Source organism: Lemur catta, chromosome 3, assembly GCF_020740605.2.
Source record: "Lemur catta isolate mLemCat1 chromosome 3, mLemCat1.pri, whole genome shotgun sequence".
In the NCBI taxonomy this organism is placed as follows: domain Eukaryota; kingdom Metazoa; phylum Chordata; class Mammalia; order Primates; family Lemuridae; genus Lemur; species Lemur catta.
Window position 1 is genome coordinate 39605945 of NC_059130.1, and position 20897 is coordinate 39626841.

General features: G+C 36.8%; 1 protein-coding gene across 4 annotated transcripts in view; it reads left to right on the forward strand.

Moving 5' to 3' along the window:
* COP1 (COP1 E3 ubiquitin ligase) overlaps nt 1–20897 on the forward strand; it is a 245271-nt gene that overhangs the window by 198373 nt on the left and 26001 nt on the right. For all 4 annotated transcript variants that reach the window (XM_045547294.1, XM_045547297.1, XM_045547296.1 and 1 more), the window contains one exon: nt 1044–1204. In XM_045547294.1, the coding sequence (XP_045403250.1) occupies nt 1044–1204 (161 nt within the window). The remainder of the gene's footprint in view (nt 1–1043; nt 1205–20897) is intronic.

Below are 20897 nucleotides of genomic sequence, written 5' to 3' on the forward strand. Positions count from 1 at the left end.
CTATTGGGGTAGTATTGATCTATTTTTTTAGATCTTTTATTATTGATAATTTATAGAAATTTAAATCACAAGTTAAAAAATAAAATTTGATATTATTCAAATGCACTTATATATCTAATGTCTGAACATATGAGCTTTCGTTATTACTTTTAAATGACTTGACCTTTATTTGGTAAAGTCATCTCCATGTGTGTATTAACGTAAACACTACCAAAGAAAATATCTGGCACAATTGATAGACTGCTCAAAAATATGGGTTTATGGACTACTAATCTAATAGAGTAACGCCTTTATTTGGGAATGGGAAATAAATTGTGTAGGCTATTAAAATTTGCCTGTGTAAGTGCTACAACTTTCTTTTTCCTCTCTAAATGACAGTCTTTCTAAATGTAATTTAAGGTTCTTTCTAGGCCGGGCGCGGTGGCTCACGCCTGTAATCCTAGCCCTCTGGGAGGCCGAGGCGGGTGGATCGCTCGAGGTCAGGAGTTCGAGACCAGCCTGAGTGAGACCCCGTCTCTACTAAAAATAGAAATAAATTATCTGGACAACTAAAAATATATATAGAAAAAATTAGCCGGGCATGGTGGCACATGCCTGTAGTCCCAGCTACTCGGGAGGCTGAGGCAGTAGGATTGCTTAAGCCCAGGAGTTTGAGTTTGCTGTGAGCGAGGCTGACGCCACGGCACTCACTCTAGCCTGGGCAACAAAGTGACACTCTGTCTCAAAAAAAAAAAAAAAGGTTCTTTCTATAATAACATGTTTCTGGTTCTGCTATAGACCTTTGCTATAAATGATTTTATATGGTAATTTTAGCCTTAGAATTATCAATATTGATATTTTATTTAACATTGATTGTTTCTTTACATTAATAAAGTACATCTTTTTTCCAATAATCCTTTTCTTACTTGATTTCTAAATAGTCTTGTGATTTAATATGACCTTAAAAGATCTTCAGACTAAAACTTTGGGTGATACTACTATTTGAATGTGATGTCCTTATTCCAATTTTCCTATTACAAAAAATCATTATTATTTACTTTTAGGAAGTGAGAACAACTCCCTCTACTTGTACTATAAAGGACTTTCTAAGACTTTGCTAACTTTTAAGTTTGACACAGTCAAAAGTGTTCTGGACAAAGACCGAAAAGAAGATGATACAAATGAATTTGTTAGTGCTGTATGCTGGAGAGCACTACCAGATGGGGTAAGTTTTCATATCAGTTTTTTCACTTTAGTGTCTCATATAATATATTATATATACATAGGGCTTTTAAATTTTTGTAAATATAAACATTATTTGTTGGTGTCACATTTTTTAAAAGAGCTTTAGGTGCTTACTTAGTTTTATTTTTGACAAAAAATTCTGACTTTATGGGTAATTTAAGATATCTGAGTTTCACATACAGTTTCACTTTAATTAGATATATTCCATTGTCGTCTTCTTTAAAGTTCTGTGGTTCAACTTCCAGTTGTGGTAATGACAGAGTAGGTAATTTGGAACAACCCTCCTCTTATGTGGAATTAGAAAAGTTGGATTATACGTGTATGCGTTTTAAAAACAAAAACCTATTTGAAGGCATTGAAAAACAAATAAGACAGAAAAAAAATTACCAGACTAGGATTGTAAGCCTGGCTTTTGAGTCTACTTTTCCCCTGTGAGCATTTGCCAGTTTTAGTGGGGTGCCTAAAAGCACGTACGGTGCTTCACAGGGGCACAGGGATTGGAGTCCAGTACATATCATTGTATGGGTGACTCACTTCATTTTAGGTCCCCAGAGGGATGTAGTCTAGGGCAGGGGTGGGGAACATTTTCATGGTGGAAGGCCACATTAATTTAGCTGTAATAAAATAAAGCCACATTCAAGAACCTTAAATTATATATACTTAAAAATGTATATTATTTTATAAAAATATAACCATTATGTACTTAATAATTTCAAAAAATAAAAACTATTTGTTAATTTTAAAGTACCCTTTTAATGACTTTGTTTATCTGCTTTTTGTTGGAAAGCATTTGAATATGTGGTTGCACCTTGGAAGTTCAGTTTCAGTTAATCCTCTACATGGGTATCAGTCATTCGTGACCTTAAGGGCATCTTGATTTGGGTTAAGTAAGAGAATGTAGATTCGCAGCAATAAGTGGTTGAAAACCAAGAAAGCATTTTTCAGGCATGCTGCCAAAGGATTGGGTATTCTGCTTCTTTCCATATTTCAACTGGATCTTTCTAAGCATCAAACAATAACCTTAAAATGTCATCTCCTGTGAGGGCTCAGTCAATTCCATCTCTGGTTCTTTAGGTGCCTTGATGATATCAACTAGGTGAAGCTGAAATGCTAATTTGAGTGTGATGTCATGATTCTCAAAGTCAGTGAAGATTTCATTGTATTCTCTAATTAATAGGTCTATAACAGCTATGTATTCTTCAAATGATTTGCATATATCATCCTCATCAGTGACCTTTGCTGACTGGGGAAAATGTTAATACGATTTTCCTTTTGAAGAAGAACTGTTTTGAAAAAAGATAAGTTTTTTCAAAATGCTTGGATTTTTTTGCCACATATCATATATAGAGTTAGTTTTACCTTGCAAAGAAATATTCAAGTTGTTTTGATTCAGCATGATATCACACAGAAATGCTGTGTTCCTATAGAAATCTTATTTCAATAATTCACATTCCTGATTGTATTCTTCATAAAATTTTATCTGTTCTCACAAAGAGAAAATTTTGGCTAACCCCTGTCCCTACAATAGCCAACCCTGATAGAATGATATGGCAAATCCATACTGAATACCTCATCCTTCAACTTTAGCATGTTAGGAAGCTGATGATGCCAGGTTGCATTTGCAGGAATATAGTTAACAATACTTATAACTGTTGCAAAGTGTCACTTAAAATAGTACTTTTAGCACAGAGATTTTGCTGATGTAAGATAGAATGAAAAGAAGCGAGAGCATCTGGATCTGTTAATACCTTTTTTACCTGTGCAATAAACCCTTCCTGTTTTCCTTTCATGGAAGGTGCACTGTCTGTACATGCACTCACTAAATTTACCAAATTCAGTCCAACTTCACAACATTTATCTTGGAAGTTGTTGAAGATATCTGTTGCCAGTGTACTGTTCACAAGAGTACCTAAAGCAACTAACTCCTTGTAGCAAAGAAAATCTTCTGTTATGACCCAAATGAACTATAAAGCCTGCACAGAGTCAGTAGTATCAGTTGATTCATCCAAAGCAATTGAATAGGACATATTTTCCTTTCAAAGTATTACATGAAGTTCTGTTAAGTTGAAGGCTGATTCATGCTGCCGATCAGTTATGGTTCTCCTTGAAAGAGACAGTTGTTTGTACTTTGAAACGTTACTAGGTCTGGCATCCTACAATTTTGACAATACATTCTTTCACAATTTCTACATCACTGAATGGCTTCCCTTTTTTCCTAACTATATAAGCTACTTCATAAGTTGCTTCAGGAGCATTATTTCCAGGTCTTATTGCTGCTTGAAAGAATTGTCTTTGCTTATCATCTTTTAATTTCTGCAATACAACCTTTTGAGCCTCTCCCTGTAATTTAGAATTTTTATGATCCTTATGAGTGTTAACAATGCTGATGAGCATTGAGTTTCTTTAATGTTGATACTGCAGTATCACAAAGCAACCAAATCATCTTATCTTTAGCAAAAACAAGATAATGCAATTCCCAATCCTCATTAAAAAATCTAGTTTTTTCCTTCAGCATTCTCTTGGTCTTCTTTGACATGATGGGCTGTTAAGCAGACAATTAAAAAATACTGTCTGGCTGTGCAGCTATTCAAAAATTCCACTTCAAACAGAAACACAGTGTACTGCTGTCAAAAGTTGATAACAGACTGGCATACTCAACCCCCAGAAACTCTTACCAATCAGCCTGGTGCAGTAGTGACACCAGTGATGGGGGGCAGTTAAAACTAAATCATGAGTGCAGCAGCCATCAATTTAGCCCTTATGGCTTATTAATGTTCTAATTGTGCCAGTCAATCTGGGAGGAGTATTTAACTGAAATTCATTTTATTCTTTGGTATTTTAAATATGTTTATTTTTAAAATAAAATATAAATATAAAGACAAACAAAAAGTATTAATTAAAATAAAAGGTTTTGTTCTGTAAAATTTGGATTCAGTCAAAAGGCTGCACTTAAAGACCTAGAAGACCACATGTGGCCTTAAGGCTGCAGGTTCCCCACCCCTGGTCTAGGATAAACCAGTAGGAGATAATCCTTCATAACGATTGCAACTCAACTTCGTATCAGTCCCTGAAATTAAATTGAGGTGACTCTTGATTGCTAGTGTCCACAGGCTGCAAATTTAAATCCTTTCTAAAAGAAGATAACATTATCTAAGAACTTAATTTATTTTTTCCAGTTTTGCAAAAACAACTAGGGCATAATCCAAAATAAACAGACATAGGAAAAAACAATACAGCATAAATAAAACCAGTATAAGCAACAAACAGTAGAAACAATCACAGCAGCTATGGATGTTGGAGCTTATCAGATAGCTTAAAAGTAACCATGCTTACGAGATAAAAGACAAGATTCAAAATTTCAACTGGGAACTGGAAACTAATTTAAAAATGAAAATCCTAGAGCTGAAAAAGTATGATTACCAAAATTAAGAACTCAGTGGTTGTGTTGAATGGAAAGTAAAGTAAAAATAAGAATTAATGAAATGATAGGTAAATTAGGAGAAAACACACCAAAGGAAACATGAAGAATCAAAAATAAAAAAGTATAAACAAGAAATAGGGGATCAGGTAAGAAGGTTTCAATAGGAGAACTAAAAGGAGAGAAGAGAAATAGTGCAGCAGGAGCAAATATTAGAAGGGTTTATTCTTGAGAACTTTAGAAAGTTGATGAAAGACATCAAGGCAGAGATTCAGTAAGCCTTTAAACTGCACAGAATGAATAACTTGAAAACTACAATGTAAAAAGTTTAAACATCATACCTGGACCTTCAACAGAACTAGGCCTGCCTGAAAATCTGACCTTGGGTCTGCCTCCTTATAGCACTATTTCCTTGGCAATATACTGTGGTAAGACAAATATAGAATGTTATGTGCTAAAAGACAGTTACCTCTTAAAATTACTATGAAACCCCATCTGTGGCATCACATTTGGACTGAGAGAACTGTGAATTGGCATACTGACCTTAGATCTTTGCAAATTGAGCAGTATAAGACTACAGAAAACTAAGGCACATCTATGGATTCAGGTAAACCACATGAACCCTGTCTCTGGCAACAGTGTGTGTTCTTTGCATGGGTGAGTGAGAGGCCCAAGAAGCTATTCATATGAATGGTTGCTTGGCCCCTTGATGAGTTTGAAAATACCGTACATGCTGAATTTCCTGTCTTATATCCTTCTATACAACTGAATGGTTGCTGGCCCCTTGATGAGTTTAAAGGTACTGTGCATTCTGAATTTCCTATCCTATATCTATATCCTTCTATAAAGCTGACTAACTTAGGGCTAGATTAAAGCCAATTATGTCTGATCCTGTGTCCCCTGCCAGTGGTGTGACAGTAAAACTGCCGATAATAAAACACAAAGAGGGATTTATTTTCTTTAAACTGTCAGTTTCCTTTTTTAAATTATTGACAAACAATAATTGTTTATATTTATCGGGTACAATGTGATGTTTTAATATATGTACACACATCACAGAATGATTAAATCAATCTAACATCTCCATCATTTCACATACTTTTTTTTATAGTGGGAACATTTAAAATCTATTCTCTTAGCAATTTTGAAATATACGTTATATTATTATTAGCTAGAGTGACCCTGCTGTGCGATATATTTTGTCCAGTCAACTAAGTTTGTGCCTTCTGACCAACATCTTCTCATCCTTTCCCCCATCCCCTATCCCCTACCTCTGGTAACCACGATTTTATTCTCTACTTTTATGAGGTCAACATTTTTGAATTCTACATATAAGAGAGATCATACAGTATTTGTCTTTCTGTATATGACTTATTTCACTTAGCATGTCCTCCATGTTCATCCATGTTGTTGCAAAGGACAAAATGTTTTTCTTTTGTAAGGCTGGCCTCCCCTGCAGTCGAAATCCACATGTAACTTTGGACTCCCTCAAAACTTTACTAATAGACTACTGACAAACGCAAGCCTTACCAATAATATAAACAGTGGACTAACATGTCTGTTGTATGTTTATGTATTATATACTGTAGTCTTACAAGAAAGTAAGCTAGAGAAAAGAAAATTTTGTTAAGAAAATCAGAAGGAAGACAAAATGTATTTACTGTTAATTAAGTAGAAATGGATCATAAGGTCTTCATCCTCATCATCTTCATGTTGAATAGGCTGAGGAGGAGGAGGAAGAGAAAGGTTTGGTCTTGTCTCTGAGATGGTAGAGCAGAAAGAAAATTCATGTATGAGTGGATCCACGCAGTTCAAATCTGTGTAGTTCAAGGGCTAACTATATACTACATTTTCTTTATCCATTCATTTGTTGGTGTATACCTAGGTTGATTCCATGTCTTGGTTATTGTGAATAAATACTACAATAAATATGGGAGTGCACACATTTCTTCAATACACTAATTTCAATTCCTTTGGAATTGAAGTGGGGTTCAATACCCAAAAGTGGGATTGCTAGAGCATATGGTAGTTCTATATTTAGTGTTCGAAGAACCTCCATCTTGTTTTCTGTAATAGCTGTACTAATTTACATTTCCACCAACAGTGTTACATAGGTTCCCTTTTCTCCACATCTTTGCCAACACTTGTTAACTTTGGTGTTTTTTTGTTTTCTTTTTCCAGCTTATTATGGGGATACAAAAGCTCAGGTTATATATATTGCCCATGTCCCGCCCATCCCCCTGAGTCAGAGCCTCAAGCGTGACTTTGGTGTTTTTGATGATAGAAATTCTAACAGGTGTGAAGTGATAGCTCATTGTGGTTTCAATTTGTATTTCCCTGATGCAAATTAAATGGTTGAGCATTTTTTTCATATACCTGTTGACCATTTGTATGTCTTCTTTTGAGAAATGTCTGTTCAGGTCCTTTGCCCATTTTTAAAATGGTTTATTTATTTTCTTACTATTGAGTTGTTTGGATTCCTTATATATTTTGGATGAACTCCCTAACTGTTGTATGGTTTGCACATATTTTCTCTCAATCCCATATATTGTCTCTTCACTCTGTTGTTTCTGTTCTCGTGCAGAAGCTTTTTAGTTTGATGCCGTCTTGTTTGTTTATTTTTTATTTTGTTGCCTGTGCTTTTAGGATCGTATCAAAAAAATTGCCCAGACCAATGTCATGGAGCTTTTCCTTTGTTTTCTTCTAGTAGTTTTACAGTTTCAGGCCTTATGTTTAAGTCTTTAATTGTTTTGAGTTGATTTTTTACATGGTGTGAGATAAGGATTCAATTATATGTTTCTGCATATGGATATTCATTTGTCCCAATGCCATTTATTGAAGAGATTGTCTTTTCTCCCAAAGAGAGATTCTTAAAAGGAGGCAGAGAGAAGATATTGTCAATTAGACTGATAGCCAATTTCTCAGTGAAACAATGGAAGCCAGAAGACAGTGAAACCAGATATTTTGTGTAAAAGGAAAATACTTGCCAACCTAGAATTCTACATCTAGTGAAAATCTCTAAAGACACAGGTAAAATAAAGACATTTTTAGATTAATAAATCTGAAGAATTTACCATCAGCAGACATACAGTAAAGAAAACCTTAAAGGTTATTCTTAAGGAAGAATGAAAAAGATTCCAGATAAAGGCCATATCATTTTTACTAAAATTGATTGATTTAGAGATTGGAGTTAGGGAGAAGGTATTATGTATGTTCTATGTCTGTGGATTTTTCTTTGTCGGGGCTCTTATCTGAAACTATTAGAATGAAATATAAAGTGTGTCAAGTATACAAATGAATGTGTTAATATTTGTTCCTATGTGATCATGCCTGTGTAAAGGGAAATATCGTATTTTTGTTGAGGGCAGATCCTGAATCCACAGTACTTCTGAGGCTGCAGGTACACTTATTATTTTATCAGCTCTGAACCACACCATACGTATTTACCTAGTCACCAATTCTAAATGGAAGAGCTAACGGTATAAGACAGTACTTGTAAAGGACATTTATTACTCCTTTCTCCTCAGAAGTGTACAAAACAGTACACTCTATACTCAGAAAAAGCATTGGTCATTAAGGGCGAACATTTCCTATTGTGGTTTGAGACATGAAGAATCATATTAAAAGTTCTTGTAACTCTAGAGTATGTGTGGAGGGGGTCACGATGATAATTTTCCCAATTTCCCTCCCTTGAAACCAAGTGCAACAAAACTGGGCTTGGGAACCTATCAACTGTATTATCACTCTTTCCTATGCAAAGTTATGACTATATTACATGAGAGAGCACCTTTGTTTTCAGTCATATCATGAAATTTATTCTTTCTATTCTTATTTCTAATGAATAAAACTTTTGTGTTATATAATGATACACTGTTCTGAAGTGTGTAAAACTTTGTGTTAAGCAGATCTTCTTTTCTTTGCCTAAATTTCCCTTGAGTCCTAGCCTTTAAAAATGTTTGCTGAATGAATTAATATTTTGCCTTGTACTGTTATTTGTGTTCATGTACTGTTATTTGTGTCTCCTGCTAACCTGCAAACTCCTTGAAAAGAGATATTACAGTATTTTGATTAAGAACACAGACTTTGGAGCCAGGTTACCTGGGTTCAAATCTCAGATTCCTCACTTACCAGCTCTGCCACCTTGCTCAAGTTCCTTAACCACCCAGTGCTTTGGTGTCTTCCTTTACAAAATGCTGATGGTAATAGCCATCTATCTCTTAGGGTGGTTTAGAGTAGTTTCTGATACACGGTAAGAGCTATGCATGTATTTGCTATTAGCATCATTCATTTTTTAATTACCCCTAGCATTATGCAACTTGTTTACACATAGTGCGAAATTAATAATTTTTGTAATGAATAATACCCTTCAAGTTTAGCCTTTATTTTGTTTGTTGTATAATTAATTAAATATTAATTCAAACCAAAGAAGTGCTGAAGTAGAAGTGGGAGATACTTCTAATGTCTAATAGGCTCACTTGAAAACTCAGCGGTAATATCAAGACTATATCAGTTTTAAGAAAAGTAGTTTTTCTGACATGAACCATTTATACGTACCTATATAATTATTTCAGAATTACTGCTTTGCTCCTTGAGATATAATCTGCAACCTATTTTGTCTGTGTTCAAAAGCAGCAAAAATTTTTAAATCTATGCAGCCACAGGGAAATTGGCATTTACTATTGGTTTAATATTTTTGTTAAATTTATGTTCCTCCTTCCCTTCAATATCACATTAGCACTATTTCACAATTCATTCCTCTCTCAAAAAGACATCTGTTTTTCCAGTTTATGTAAGTTGCATCTCAGAAATATGCGCCTTTTTTCTTTTTTTTTTTTTTTTTTTTTTTTTTTTTTATATATATATTTTTTTTATTTCAGCTCATCATGGGGGTACATAAGTTTAGGTTATATACATTTTCCATGTCCCACCCATCCCCCCGAGTCAGAGTCCCAAGCGCATCCGTTCTCATTCTCCCGACAGTGCACCTGGCACTCATCATGTAGTCATACCTCCATCCCCTCCCCCCCCCACCTCCCCGGGTCTGCACCTTCAAGCATGACCATTCCCCAGAGGGTGTGCAACGCACTCATCATGTAGGCATACACCCATCCCCTCCCCCCACCCCCCATCCCAGTCTGATATCCAATTGGTATCCTTCCCTGATGTACATTTAGGTGATGATCAGGGAAACCAGTTTTCTGGTGAGTACATGTGATGCTTGTTTTTCCATTCTTTGGATACTTCACTTAGTATAATGGGTTCCAGCTCTCTCCAGGAGAACCAAAGAGATGTCGTATCATTGTTATTTCTTATAGCTGAGTAGTACTCCATGGTATACATATACCACAGTTTACTAATCCATTCGTGGATTGATGGGCACTTGGGTTGTTTCCACATCCTTGCGATTGTAAATTGTGCTGCTATAAACATTCGGGTACAGGTGTTTTTGTTAAAGAATGACTTTTGTTCTTCTGGGTATATGCCCAATAATGGGATTGCTGGATCAAATGGTAGGTCTACTTGAATCTGCTTAAGGTATCTCCATATTGCTTTCCATAGGGGTTGCACTAGTTTGCATTCCCACCAGCAGTGTATGAGTGTTCCTGTCTCTCCGCATCCACGCCAACATGTGTTGTTTTGGGATTTTTTGATAAAGGCCATTCTCACCGGAGTTAAGTGGTATCTCATTGTGGTTTTGATTTGCATTTCCCTGATGATTAGGGATGTTGAGCATTTTTTGATATGTTTTTTGGCCATTCTTATGTCTTCTTTTGAAAAATTTCTATTCATGTCCTTTGCCCATTTTTTGATAGGATTGTTTGATTTTTTCCTGCTGATTTTCCTGAGTTCTAAATAGATTCTTGTTATCAGTCTTTTATCTGATGTGTAGTATGCGAAAATTTTTTCCCATTCTGTAGGCTGTCTGTTTATTTTCATGACTATTTCTTTGGCTGTGCAGAAGCTTTTTAATTTAATCAGGTCCCAGTCGTTTATTTTTGTTGTTGCTGCGATTGCCTTAGGGGTTTTCTTCATAAATTCTTTGCCTAGACCAATGTCTGTAAGAGTCTTTCCTACATTTTCTTCTAGAATTCTAATTGTTTCCCATTTAAGGTTTAAATCTGTTATCCACCGTGATTTAATTTTTGTGAGAGGTGAAATCTGTGGGTCCTGTTTCAGTCTTCTACATGTGGCTATCCAGTTTTCCCAGCACCATTTATTGAATAGGGACTCTTGTCCCCAGAGTATGTTTTTGTCTATTTTGTCAAAGATTAGATAGTTATATGAGGATGATTTTATATTTGGGTTTTCTGTTCTGTTCCACTGGTCTGTGTCCCTGCCCTTGTGCCAATACCAAGCAGTTTTAAGAACCACAGCTTTGTAGTATAGTTTGAAGTCTGGCAAATCAATACCTCCCATTTTGTTTTTATTGCTTAAGATTGCTTTTGCTATACGGGGTCTTCTCTGATTCCATACAAAGTGTATAATTATTTTTTCTAAATCTGTGAAAAATGATGTTGGTATTTTAATAGGAATTGCATTGAATCTATAGATTACTTTGGGTAGTATAGACATTTTAACGATGTTAATTCTTCCAATCCATGAGCATGGTATGGATTTCCACTTATTTACGTGTTCTGCAATTTCCTTCCTTAGCGTTTCATAGTTCTCTTTATAGAGGTCCTTTACCTCTTTAGTTAAATATATTCCTAGATATTTTATTTTCTTTGTTGCTATTTTGAAAGGTATTGAGTCCTTAATTTGGTTCTCCGATTGAATGGTATTGGCATATATGAATGCCTCTGATTTGTGTGTATTGACTTTGTAACCTGAGACATTACTGAATTCGTTAATTAATTCCAGGAGTCTCTTGGTTGAGTCCTTGGGGTTTTCCAGATACAACATCATGTCATCAGCAAAGAGTGAGAGTTTGATCTCTTCTGTCCCTATTTGGACACCTTTGATTCTGCTCTCTTGTCTGATAGCTCTCGCAAGGACTTCCAATACTATGTTGAAAAGTAATGGGGACAGTGGGCAGCCTTGTCTGGTTCCAGTTCTGAGTGGGAATGCTTTCAGTTTTTCCCCATTCAGTATGATGTTGGCTGTGGGTTTGTCATATATGGCTTGTATTATTTTTAGGTAGGTCCCATTTATGCCTATGTTGTTAAGTGTTTTTATCATAAAAGGGTGTTGAATTTTGTCAAATGCTTTTTCTGCATCTATTGAGAGGATCATATGGTCTTTATTTTTGCTTCTATTTACGTGGTTAATTACATTTATAGATTTTCGTATGTTAAACCACCCCTGCATCTCTGGGATGAAGCCTACTTGGTCATGATGAATTATTTTTTTAATCAGCACTTGGATACGATTTGCTAGGATTTTATTGAGGATTTTTGCGTCTACGTTCATGAGAGAAATTGGTCTGTAGTTTTCTTTTTTTGTTGCATCCTTTCCTGGTTTTGGTATTAATGTAATATTGGCGTGGTAGAATGTGTTGGGGAGAATTCCATCCTTCTCAATATTGAAGAATAGTTTATGTAGGATGGGCACCAGTTCATCTTTGTATGTATGGTAAAATTCAGGTGTGAACCCATCTGGACCAGGGCTTTTCTTTTTGGGAAGGTTTTTTATTGCTGTTTCAATTTCAGTTGTTGATATTGGTCTATTCAGGAATTCTATTTCTTCCTGATTGAGCTTGGGAAGGCTGTGTGATTCTAAAAATTTGTCCATTTCCTCCTCATTCTCCAATTTGTGTGCATAAAGATTTTTGTAATATTCATAGATAATGTCAGGTATCTCTGTGGCTTCGGTTGTGATTTCTCCTTTCATGTTCCTGATGGAAGTTATTAAAGATTTTTCTTTTCTGCTCTTGGTTAGTCTAGCCAGTGGTGTGTCTATTTTATTTATCTTTTCAAAGAACCAACTTTTTGTTTTATTAATTTCCCTTATAGTATTTTTGTTGTCTTTTTCATTTAATTCTGATTTGATCTTAATAATTTCTCGCCTTCTGCTGGGTTTGGGGTCAGTCTGTTCTTCTTTCTCCAGCTCTTTGAGTCTATTCATTAAGTTGTCTAGTTGTAAATTGTCTGTCTTTTTGAAATAGGCATTTATGGAAATGAATTTTCCTCTCAGGACTGCTTTAGCTGCATCCCATAGATTTTGATAAGTTGTGTCACCTTTGTCATTTAATTCAAAGAATGTTTTGATTTCTGACTTAATTTCTTCCTTTACAAAATTGTTATTCAGGAGAAGGTTGTTTAGCTTCCATGACTTTGCGTAGGAATGAGAGTTCCTGTTAAGGTTCATTATTATTTTTATTCCATTGTGATCTGAGAAGATGCAGGGTATGATTTCTATTTTTTTAATTTTTTTAAGACTTGCTTTATGACCTAGGATATGGTCAATCTTAGAGAATGTCCCGTGAGCTGATGAGAAGAATGTATATTCAGTGGTTTTCGGGTAGAATGTCCTGTAGATGTCAGTCAGGCCCATTTGTTCTAGCATTCTGTTTAAGTCTACTATGTCTTTACTTATTTTCTGCTTGGAGGATCTGTCCTGTGCTGTCAGTGGGGTATTAAAATCTCCAACTATTAAAGTGTTGTTGCCTATGATTTGGTTTAGATCGAGTAGGATTTGCTTTATGAATCTGGGTGCACCTAGATTGGGTGCATATATATTAAGTATGGTTATGTCTTCTTGTTGAATTGTGCCTTTCACCAGTATGTAGTAACCGTCTTTGTCTTTTATTACTTTTGTTGGTTTGAAGACTAAGTTATTGGAAATTAAAACTGCCACACCAGCTTTCTTTTGGCTACCATTTGCTTGAAATATCAGGTTCCATCCTTTTATTTTCAGTCTAAATGCATCTTTGCCGGTTAAGTGAGTTTCCTGAAGGCAGCAGACACTTGGTTTGTGTTTTTTTATCCATTGGCCCAGTCTATGTCTCTTGAGTGGGGAATTCAGGCCATTGACATTTAGTGAGAGAACTGATAATTGGGATAGATTTCTGTTTATCTTATTGGGTAGAACTTCATTGCTATGTTTTCTCTCTTGAGCCATTGTGGTGGCTAGAATTTGATCTTTAGCTCTTGGGTGGTTTTACATTCGTGGGTCTTTGTTGTGATGATCCATGTGTAACTCTCTTTTGAGTACTTCTTGGAGGGGTGGCCTTGTCTTGGTGAATTCCCTCAGTCCTTGTTTATCCGAGAATGTCTTAATTTCTCCTTCATATAGAAAGCTTAGCTTAGCTGGGTACAAGATTCTAGGCTGGGCATTATTCTGTTTCAGAAGAGTGAGAAAGGGGCCCCAACTTCTTCTTGCTTGTAAAGTTTCAGTTGAGAAATCTGGCGTAATTCTAATGGGCCTCCCTTTGTATGTTACTTGTTTCTTTCTCCTTACAGCTCGAAGAAGGGTCTCTTTAGTGGATATTTTGGTCAGTCTGACGACTACGTGGCGTGGTGTTTTCCTATTTGCTATGAATCTACCAGGGGTTCTTTGAGCTTCTTGAACCTGTATATCTAAAGTTTTAGCAAGGCCTGGGAAATTTTCTTCTATTATGTCTTCAAATAGTTTATCCAGCCCTTGCTTATTATCTTCTTCACCTTCAGGGATGCCTATAACTCTCACGTTAGGTTTCTTCACATAATCCCACATTTCTTGAAGACTCTGGTCTTTTTTCTTATTTCTTTGCTCTATCTCTGTGACTGTCTTATTTAATTGGAAAGAGTTATCTTCGATTTCTGAGATTCTGTCTTCTATTTGATCTACCCTGTTCTTGAGACTTTCCACTGTGTTTTGTAGCTCCCTGAATAAATCCCTCATTTCTAGGAGTTCAGTTTGGTTTTTTTTCAATACGTCTATTTCTTTAGTGAATTTTTCTTCCAAATCCTGGAATTTTTTTGCGGTTTCTTTGCGGTGGATATCAATTTTTTCTTGTATATCATTCAGCTTATTTATAACCCAAGACTGAAATTCTTCTGGTAACATATTGGTATTCTGAAACTGGCTTGTGCCAATTGGAGGAGAGTTGGTATTTCTCTTTGGGGGCGAGGTTTCCGTTTGGTTTTTTGTGCTCCCCATATTTTTCCGCTCAGCCCTTCCCATCTGGCTCTATCGTTAGATCTTTTCTCACAGCTTTAGTCTAGTTAACAGCACGTCTTGTACTCTGTTCTTAGGCTATGGAACAGTCTAGGAATGTTGCTTCCTTTATCTATAGGGGGAGACTGTTGTGTGCTGTTTAGAGTTTCTTTTTTCTATCTCAGTTGGGGGACTGCTTCTGATGGGTCCACCCCCAGAGGGTTGGCTTGACCTAAGACCAGTTTGGCAAGTTAAATCATTGTGTTGCGGACTTTCAGTTAGTAGGCAGGATTCACACGATTTGCAAGCAGAAAGCCTCTTCTCCCTCTCTTTTTCTTTTTTTTTTCCCTCCCCCTGGCTTTTTGGTTCTTCCTCTGGATGTGTGGTTTCTGTCTCCTTCAGCAGGAAAGACACTGGCTAGGCCGAGGAGGCAGTGCCCTCACTCCCTCAGTGCCCCAGCTGCTGCAGCTCCCACGGGCAAAGGTCTACCCTGTCCCAGTGTTCCCAAGGTCCGGGCTCCACACTCTTGCGTTTAGGGAAGCACTCAGTGTTCACACCTGGGAAGGGGACCTGGAGAGGGTCTATGGATCAGGGGATGGAGCCTCCTGAGGAGTCGCCTGGCACCCTATGGCTCTGCAGCAGTTAGACCTTGGCCCGCACAATTGTTCCTGCCCACCCGCAGATCACTGGCACTGGGGGGTAATTTTCAGGGTCCGATAGGAATCACAGCTGGGGGTCTGGAGCACTCAGGAGTTTACAGTAGCTCCTGGGCTGGAGGGACACCGGAAAGAAGAAAAGAAAAAGAAAGGAAAAAAGAAAAGAAAAAAAAAAAAGAGAAACAATATGAATAACAAGAAGAAGAAAGAGAAAACAAGAAAGAAAAGAGAAAGAAAGAAAGAAAGAAAGAGAGAGATAAAAAGAAAAAAAAGAAAAAAAAAATCCCACTTTAATATTTCAGGCTCGGGGCCCCTCGCCTCGGTGCAGGTCTGCTTCTGTCCCTTTAAGAGATAGGGCTCCGGCACCGCAGAGGCCTGCCAGAGTTCAAGGTCCTTTCCGCTTAGCTGTGGGAACCGAGATGGCCACCGCGCGTCCGTCGGTCGCAGGCGCCAGGGGAAAGCGTTCAGAGCTCGGCAGGCGCCAGGGCCCACAGCAGCTCCCCAGCCAGAGAGCTGCCGTACGGGAAGAGAAAAGCAAAAATGTCCCGCTTTAATATTTCACGCTCGCGGCCCCTCGCCTCGGTGCAGGTCCGCGTCTGTCCCTTTAAGAGATAGGGCTCCGGCACCGCGGAGGCCTGCCAGAGTTCAAGGTCCTTTCCGCTTAGCTGTGGGAACCGAGATGGCTACTGCGCGTCCGTCGGTCGCAGGCGCCAGGGGAGAGCGTTCAGAGCTCGGCAGGCGCCAGGGCCCACAGCGGCTCCCCAACCGGAGAGCTGCCGTACGGGAATAGAAAAGCAAAAAAGTCCCTCTTTAATATTTCACGCTCGCGGCCCCTCGCCTCGGTGCAGGTCCGCGTCTGTCCCTTTAAGAGATAGGGCACCACGGAGACCCGCCCGAGTCCAAGCTCTCTCCCGCCTATGTCACCTGTCCTCGGAGCTCCACGTCTCCCGCGGTGATTCTGCACCAATTTCAGCCAGATCCCTGACCGAGTGGATGTGGGGGTCAGTGGGGAGATCAAGCCGCTCTGCTGTGGGGCTGCACCCGCCCCACTCGCCGGTGAGGCAGGCACGGCCGTCCCGCACTCCGCTGTCTGTTTTCCGTCCCGCACTCTCCAAATTATCTCGGTCTGATTTCTCACTCGCCTCTGTTTTTTCCTGTTCCCCGTGTCCCACGGTGATTCTCCGTGGGTTCACACCGCCGTTCCTGTGGAGAAGCAATCGTCTAGCGTTGTGGCAGGTGGAGATCCATGCCTTCCTCTCTGGGAGCACAATTCCAGGAGGTCACCTCCACTCCGCCATCTTCTGATCTCGGAGCGCCTTTTTTCTTTACTAAGAAAAAATGTTCTTAGTAAACATTTTTGTGTGTGTGAAGCATCATATTGCGCTAAATTAGGGAAGTAAAGCACATTTGAGAAGCCATGCAATACTGTAAGCCAGTCTGCTTCCATTAAAGTGCAACAGGCATCTATAATAAAATTTATTTATTCCAGTGATTCTCAAACCTGATTGATTATCATAATCACCTGGAGCTCTTTCAAAAACAATTAACAAACAATTCTATTTTCAGACCTGTGCATACATATTTCAGGGGAGAGAGGGGGGAGGATATAGATCTGTATTTTGAAAAGTTCCCCAGGTCTCCCTGGGAAATGATATGAACAATCAAGTTTGAGAATAGATGAATCATGTTACCACTGGGAAGAGGTTTGTTATAAGTAGTAACCAAGTGACTTAAATGGTTCTTAAGCATCTGCTAGAGGGAATAATTGTAATTATGAATATCTAATGTCTGTTAGATTTTGCTACTCCCTCACCCACTTGAGGAAGAAACACAAACCAAAAAAGTAAGATATGATCTTTTTTATTTTTGTTCTTAAAAAATAGTACCCTTAAAATATATTTACTTCCCACACTTATAAGCTATTTCTTACCCTGAATTCCTCAGTAAACACTGAGAAGACAACATAGGAGCTTCTTCTCTTTTTTCTTCCCTCCTTCAACTCTATTTCTCTTTTCCCTTTATCTTTCCTTTCCTTTCCTTTCCTTTCTTCTTTCTTCTAGTTGGGTGGTTTATAACACTTTAGAAAATTTTCCTGACTGGAAGAGGGCAACCTGAATGAACTCTTATTTGTCTTGGGAGTGGAAGGAAAAGATTCTAATCGTGGACCCTGACTTCCAGGAGGACTTCCATCTCCTCCTCAGTGCCCCACTCTTCCCCACTCTAGTGTCCAGACTAGACTGGGGTGGGGAAGTAGAAAAGGGAGACAACAAAAGATGGTGGAAAACTGAGGTAAACCTGTTAACTTTTTTTTTTTTTTTCTCTAAGTAAATTACATGAATTTTCCTTAACCTTTAATATCCACTACTGTTGTGGACAGCCTCTGGGAAACATTTGTTGCATTAGATCTTCTATGTTGAATATTGTAGTGATATCAACAAAATATGATTTTTAGGGTCTGCTAGTTGACATTTAAAATATTTCATCGTTGTCATTTTTATATTTCTGTAATAGAATTTGACCTATCTTAGAATGATTCTTTATCCTTTTTCCTCCTTAAATCCTTTTTTAAAAATATTTTTTATTCTTCTACCTATGCCAATCTTGAAGCATAGAATAGACACAAATTTTGAAGCTACATTTTTTTTTATTCTGCCTTTTTTAAGGGAAGAAAAATATTAATTTGAGAGTGCATTCTGAATTACACCATTAGTCCAACAATCATTTTTATTATTACCCCAATGTGCTTAAAAGCATCCAAAATATTTTGAGATGGGAAAGGGTTTGAGTTTGGTTCCTAAGTGTTTATTTTTTGATAGTTTTTTTAAATTTCCATGGTAATAGTGGAAAGAAGGAAAATCGAATATTGGATATCATTTCTTTAACTTAAAAGTTTTTAATGAATACTATTCAAATTGGTTGAATATGCTGAAGTGTACATAATGGAATAACATGATTATTATTTTCACATTGAATAAAAATGTATTTAACAAATACTTAAAGCAGAATTAGCTAAGCAAAAATAATTTTTTTTTGCTTAGAAAATAGATGAAAGTTGTTTAAGAAAAAAATATTTCCTGCTAATTTAAACTTGTATCCTATCCGAGGAAAAGAAACATATTTTTTGGATTTCACTTCTACACTCTCATGTTAACCACTATTGTTCTCATGACATTCTCCTGTATTAATGTGATCATTATGGCATTTGTGCCTTTTATATCTCTTACTCCATCATTTCTTAAATCCTATTTTATTCAGCATTTTTCCAAATAAAGCCATCAGGAGTTGACATTGGCTATTGCCAGGACAATAGAAAAGTTATTACTGCATTGGAATAATTTGATTATGTAGATTAAAGAAAAGTGAATCTATTATAATCGCTGTAGAGAAGCCATTTAATTTTGTGCCTGTTTACATTAGTCTTTTTTTAACTATAGATGAGCAGATTGATGGGGATGAAAAGATAGATTCTTTATTTTAACTGTGATAGCCAACCAAAAGACAAATATGAACGCAGAAAATGAATCTAAATCTTTTGGTTTAAATGACAAAAATGTTTACACATGTCAGGGAATTAAATAGGCAGTTGGTCATGCTTTTATTTTTCTCCAAGTTCTTTGGCTTCCTGATAAAAGTAGGAATCTTTAGGAATAGAGTATATAGAAAGTAAAGCTAACTTCAAGATTCAGTTCCCTTTTGTTAATTTATTGTTTTAAATCCCAAGTACCTAAAGCAGTGACTTTGTGACTCACCATGTGTATCTGTCAGGGTGGGAACTTGTAGCATGAGCTAAGAAAGAATTCTGGACACGACGATTAGTTTTAAAGAAAAATTTATTTTGATTCCCAAGGGAGGGAAGGGAACGGCAGGAAAGAAAGAAGTGTTGGCCCTGAGGGTAAAGGGTTCAGAGGTTTGTATTGGGATACAAGGAAAAGGAAAAAAAAATAGTTATTGCTGCCAGCTATTAGCAAGAGGCAGCTACTGTTTTTCCTCTTTTCTGTGAGGCTGGCTTTATCAGGGTCCTTGGAATGGTCTGGTGGGAGCTGGGGGAGCATCATCTTCCTTCTGTCTGCTCAGTTCTTTTCAAGTGCTGTAAAAACAAACTCTTAGAGAGGACGAGTTAAGCCACAGGTGGTTAATCTTAAAGATGAGTGAAGCCACAGGAGGTTAGTCAAACAAAGGGGCAAGTTGTGTACTGTGATCTTTCCCTCTTTAAAAGGGCAATTATGTCCTGTGAGTTTTCTCCTTTTTTTTCTTTTGGTTAGTTTATTTTTTCTCTGTTAGATAGCTTATTAGCAAGGCTGTCCTTTCAATATCTTTTAAGTTGCTTTCTAGAGATTGGGAAAGAAAAATAGTAGTAGTTGGCTTTACTTTTAGTGTTCTTTTATTTCTTACAACATTCCAAAGATTGGCTTATTTTAGGAGATATAAGAGTTTATCATTTTATTTTTAAAAACTTTGCTAGGAAGACTTATAATTCTCAAAATAAAAATCTCCATGGAGTTTATGGTAGTGTTATCACCTGATAAATAAGAAATAAAATATTTTATGTCTAACTTTTATCTAAATACTTGTCAAATTTGAATTGTGTAACTGAATGTATATAATCTTTCTTTTTAGCAGCCAAGAATAATTTAAGTTTCACAGGTAGTACTGATATTCCCTTTTCTTACCATGTTTTGCTAACCAACCAAATCTGTAATTCACATGATCATCCTTAATGTTTGTACTAATGGAGTACTATACTGTACTGTAGTGTTACAGATTGAACCTAAATGTCAACTAGTAAGAATGGATAATTCATATATAGAGACTTATATGGGTATTTATACTTATAAACAGTTTTGTATTATGAACAGAATAAAATAAAAGAATTATACCTTTCCCAGCTATTAATAATAAGTTAGTCTTGCAACTTCAGAGTTTAATAGGAGTCCCTGTTTATAACAGATATTTTCATTTCCTCACAATTTTGTGTTTTTAAAGTGTTAAGATATTCTAGTTATATACCTTTTGCATGTCACTGGATTTTTAAGATCTTACAACTTAATTTTCCTTTACTAATAGAAAGCATGAAATTTCCTTGTTAGCAAAACAAATTCTCAGATCCCTTATGGGCATCTCAGTGGTGTTACCGAAAGGAAAAGCCCATCTATCATTCTCCATCAGAGTATTCACTATTTTAAAACAGGTTCTCAGTCATCCTGGAATAAAGAAAACCACTTATTTTAACCAGCGTCTAATTGTTCTTTACAAATTAAATTCATACTTTTACTTCTTTCTCATTTCTCTTTTACTTTTCATTCTGTCCTTTCCAAATAATTATTTTAGGGATTTGGAGAAAAGGATCACTTCTTAAGGGTAATAACTTAGAGGTTTATTGGGGTTTTCGCTTTTAGTTTTATTTAGCCTTTGTTCAAATGTCATATTAACTCTAAATTCATCCATCAAATATAACTAATGGACCAGGCGTGGTGGTTCACAGCTGTAATCCCAGCACTTTGGGAGGCCAAGGCAGAAGGATA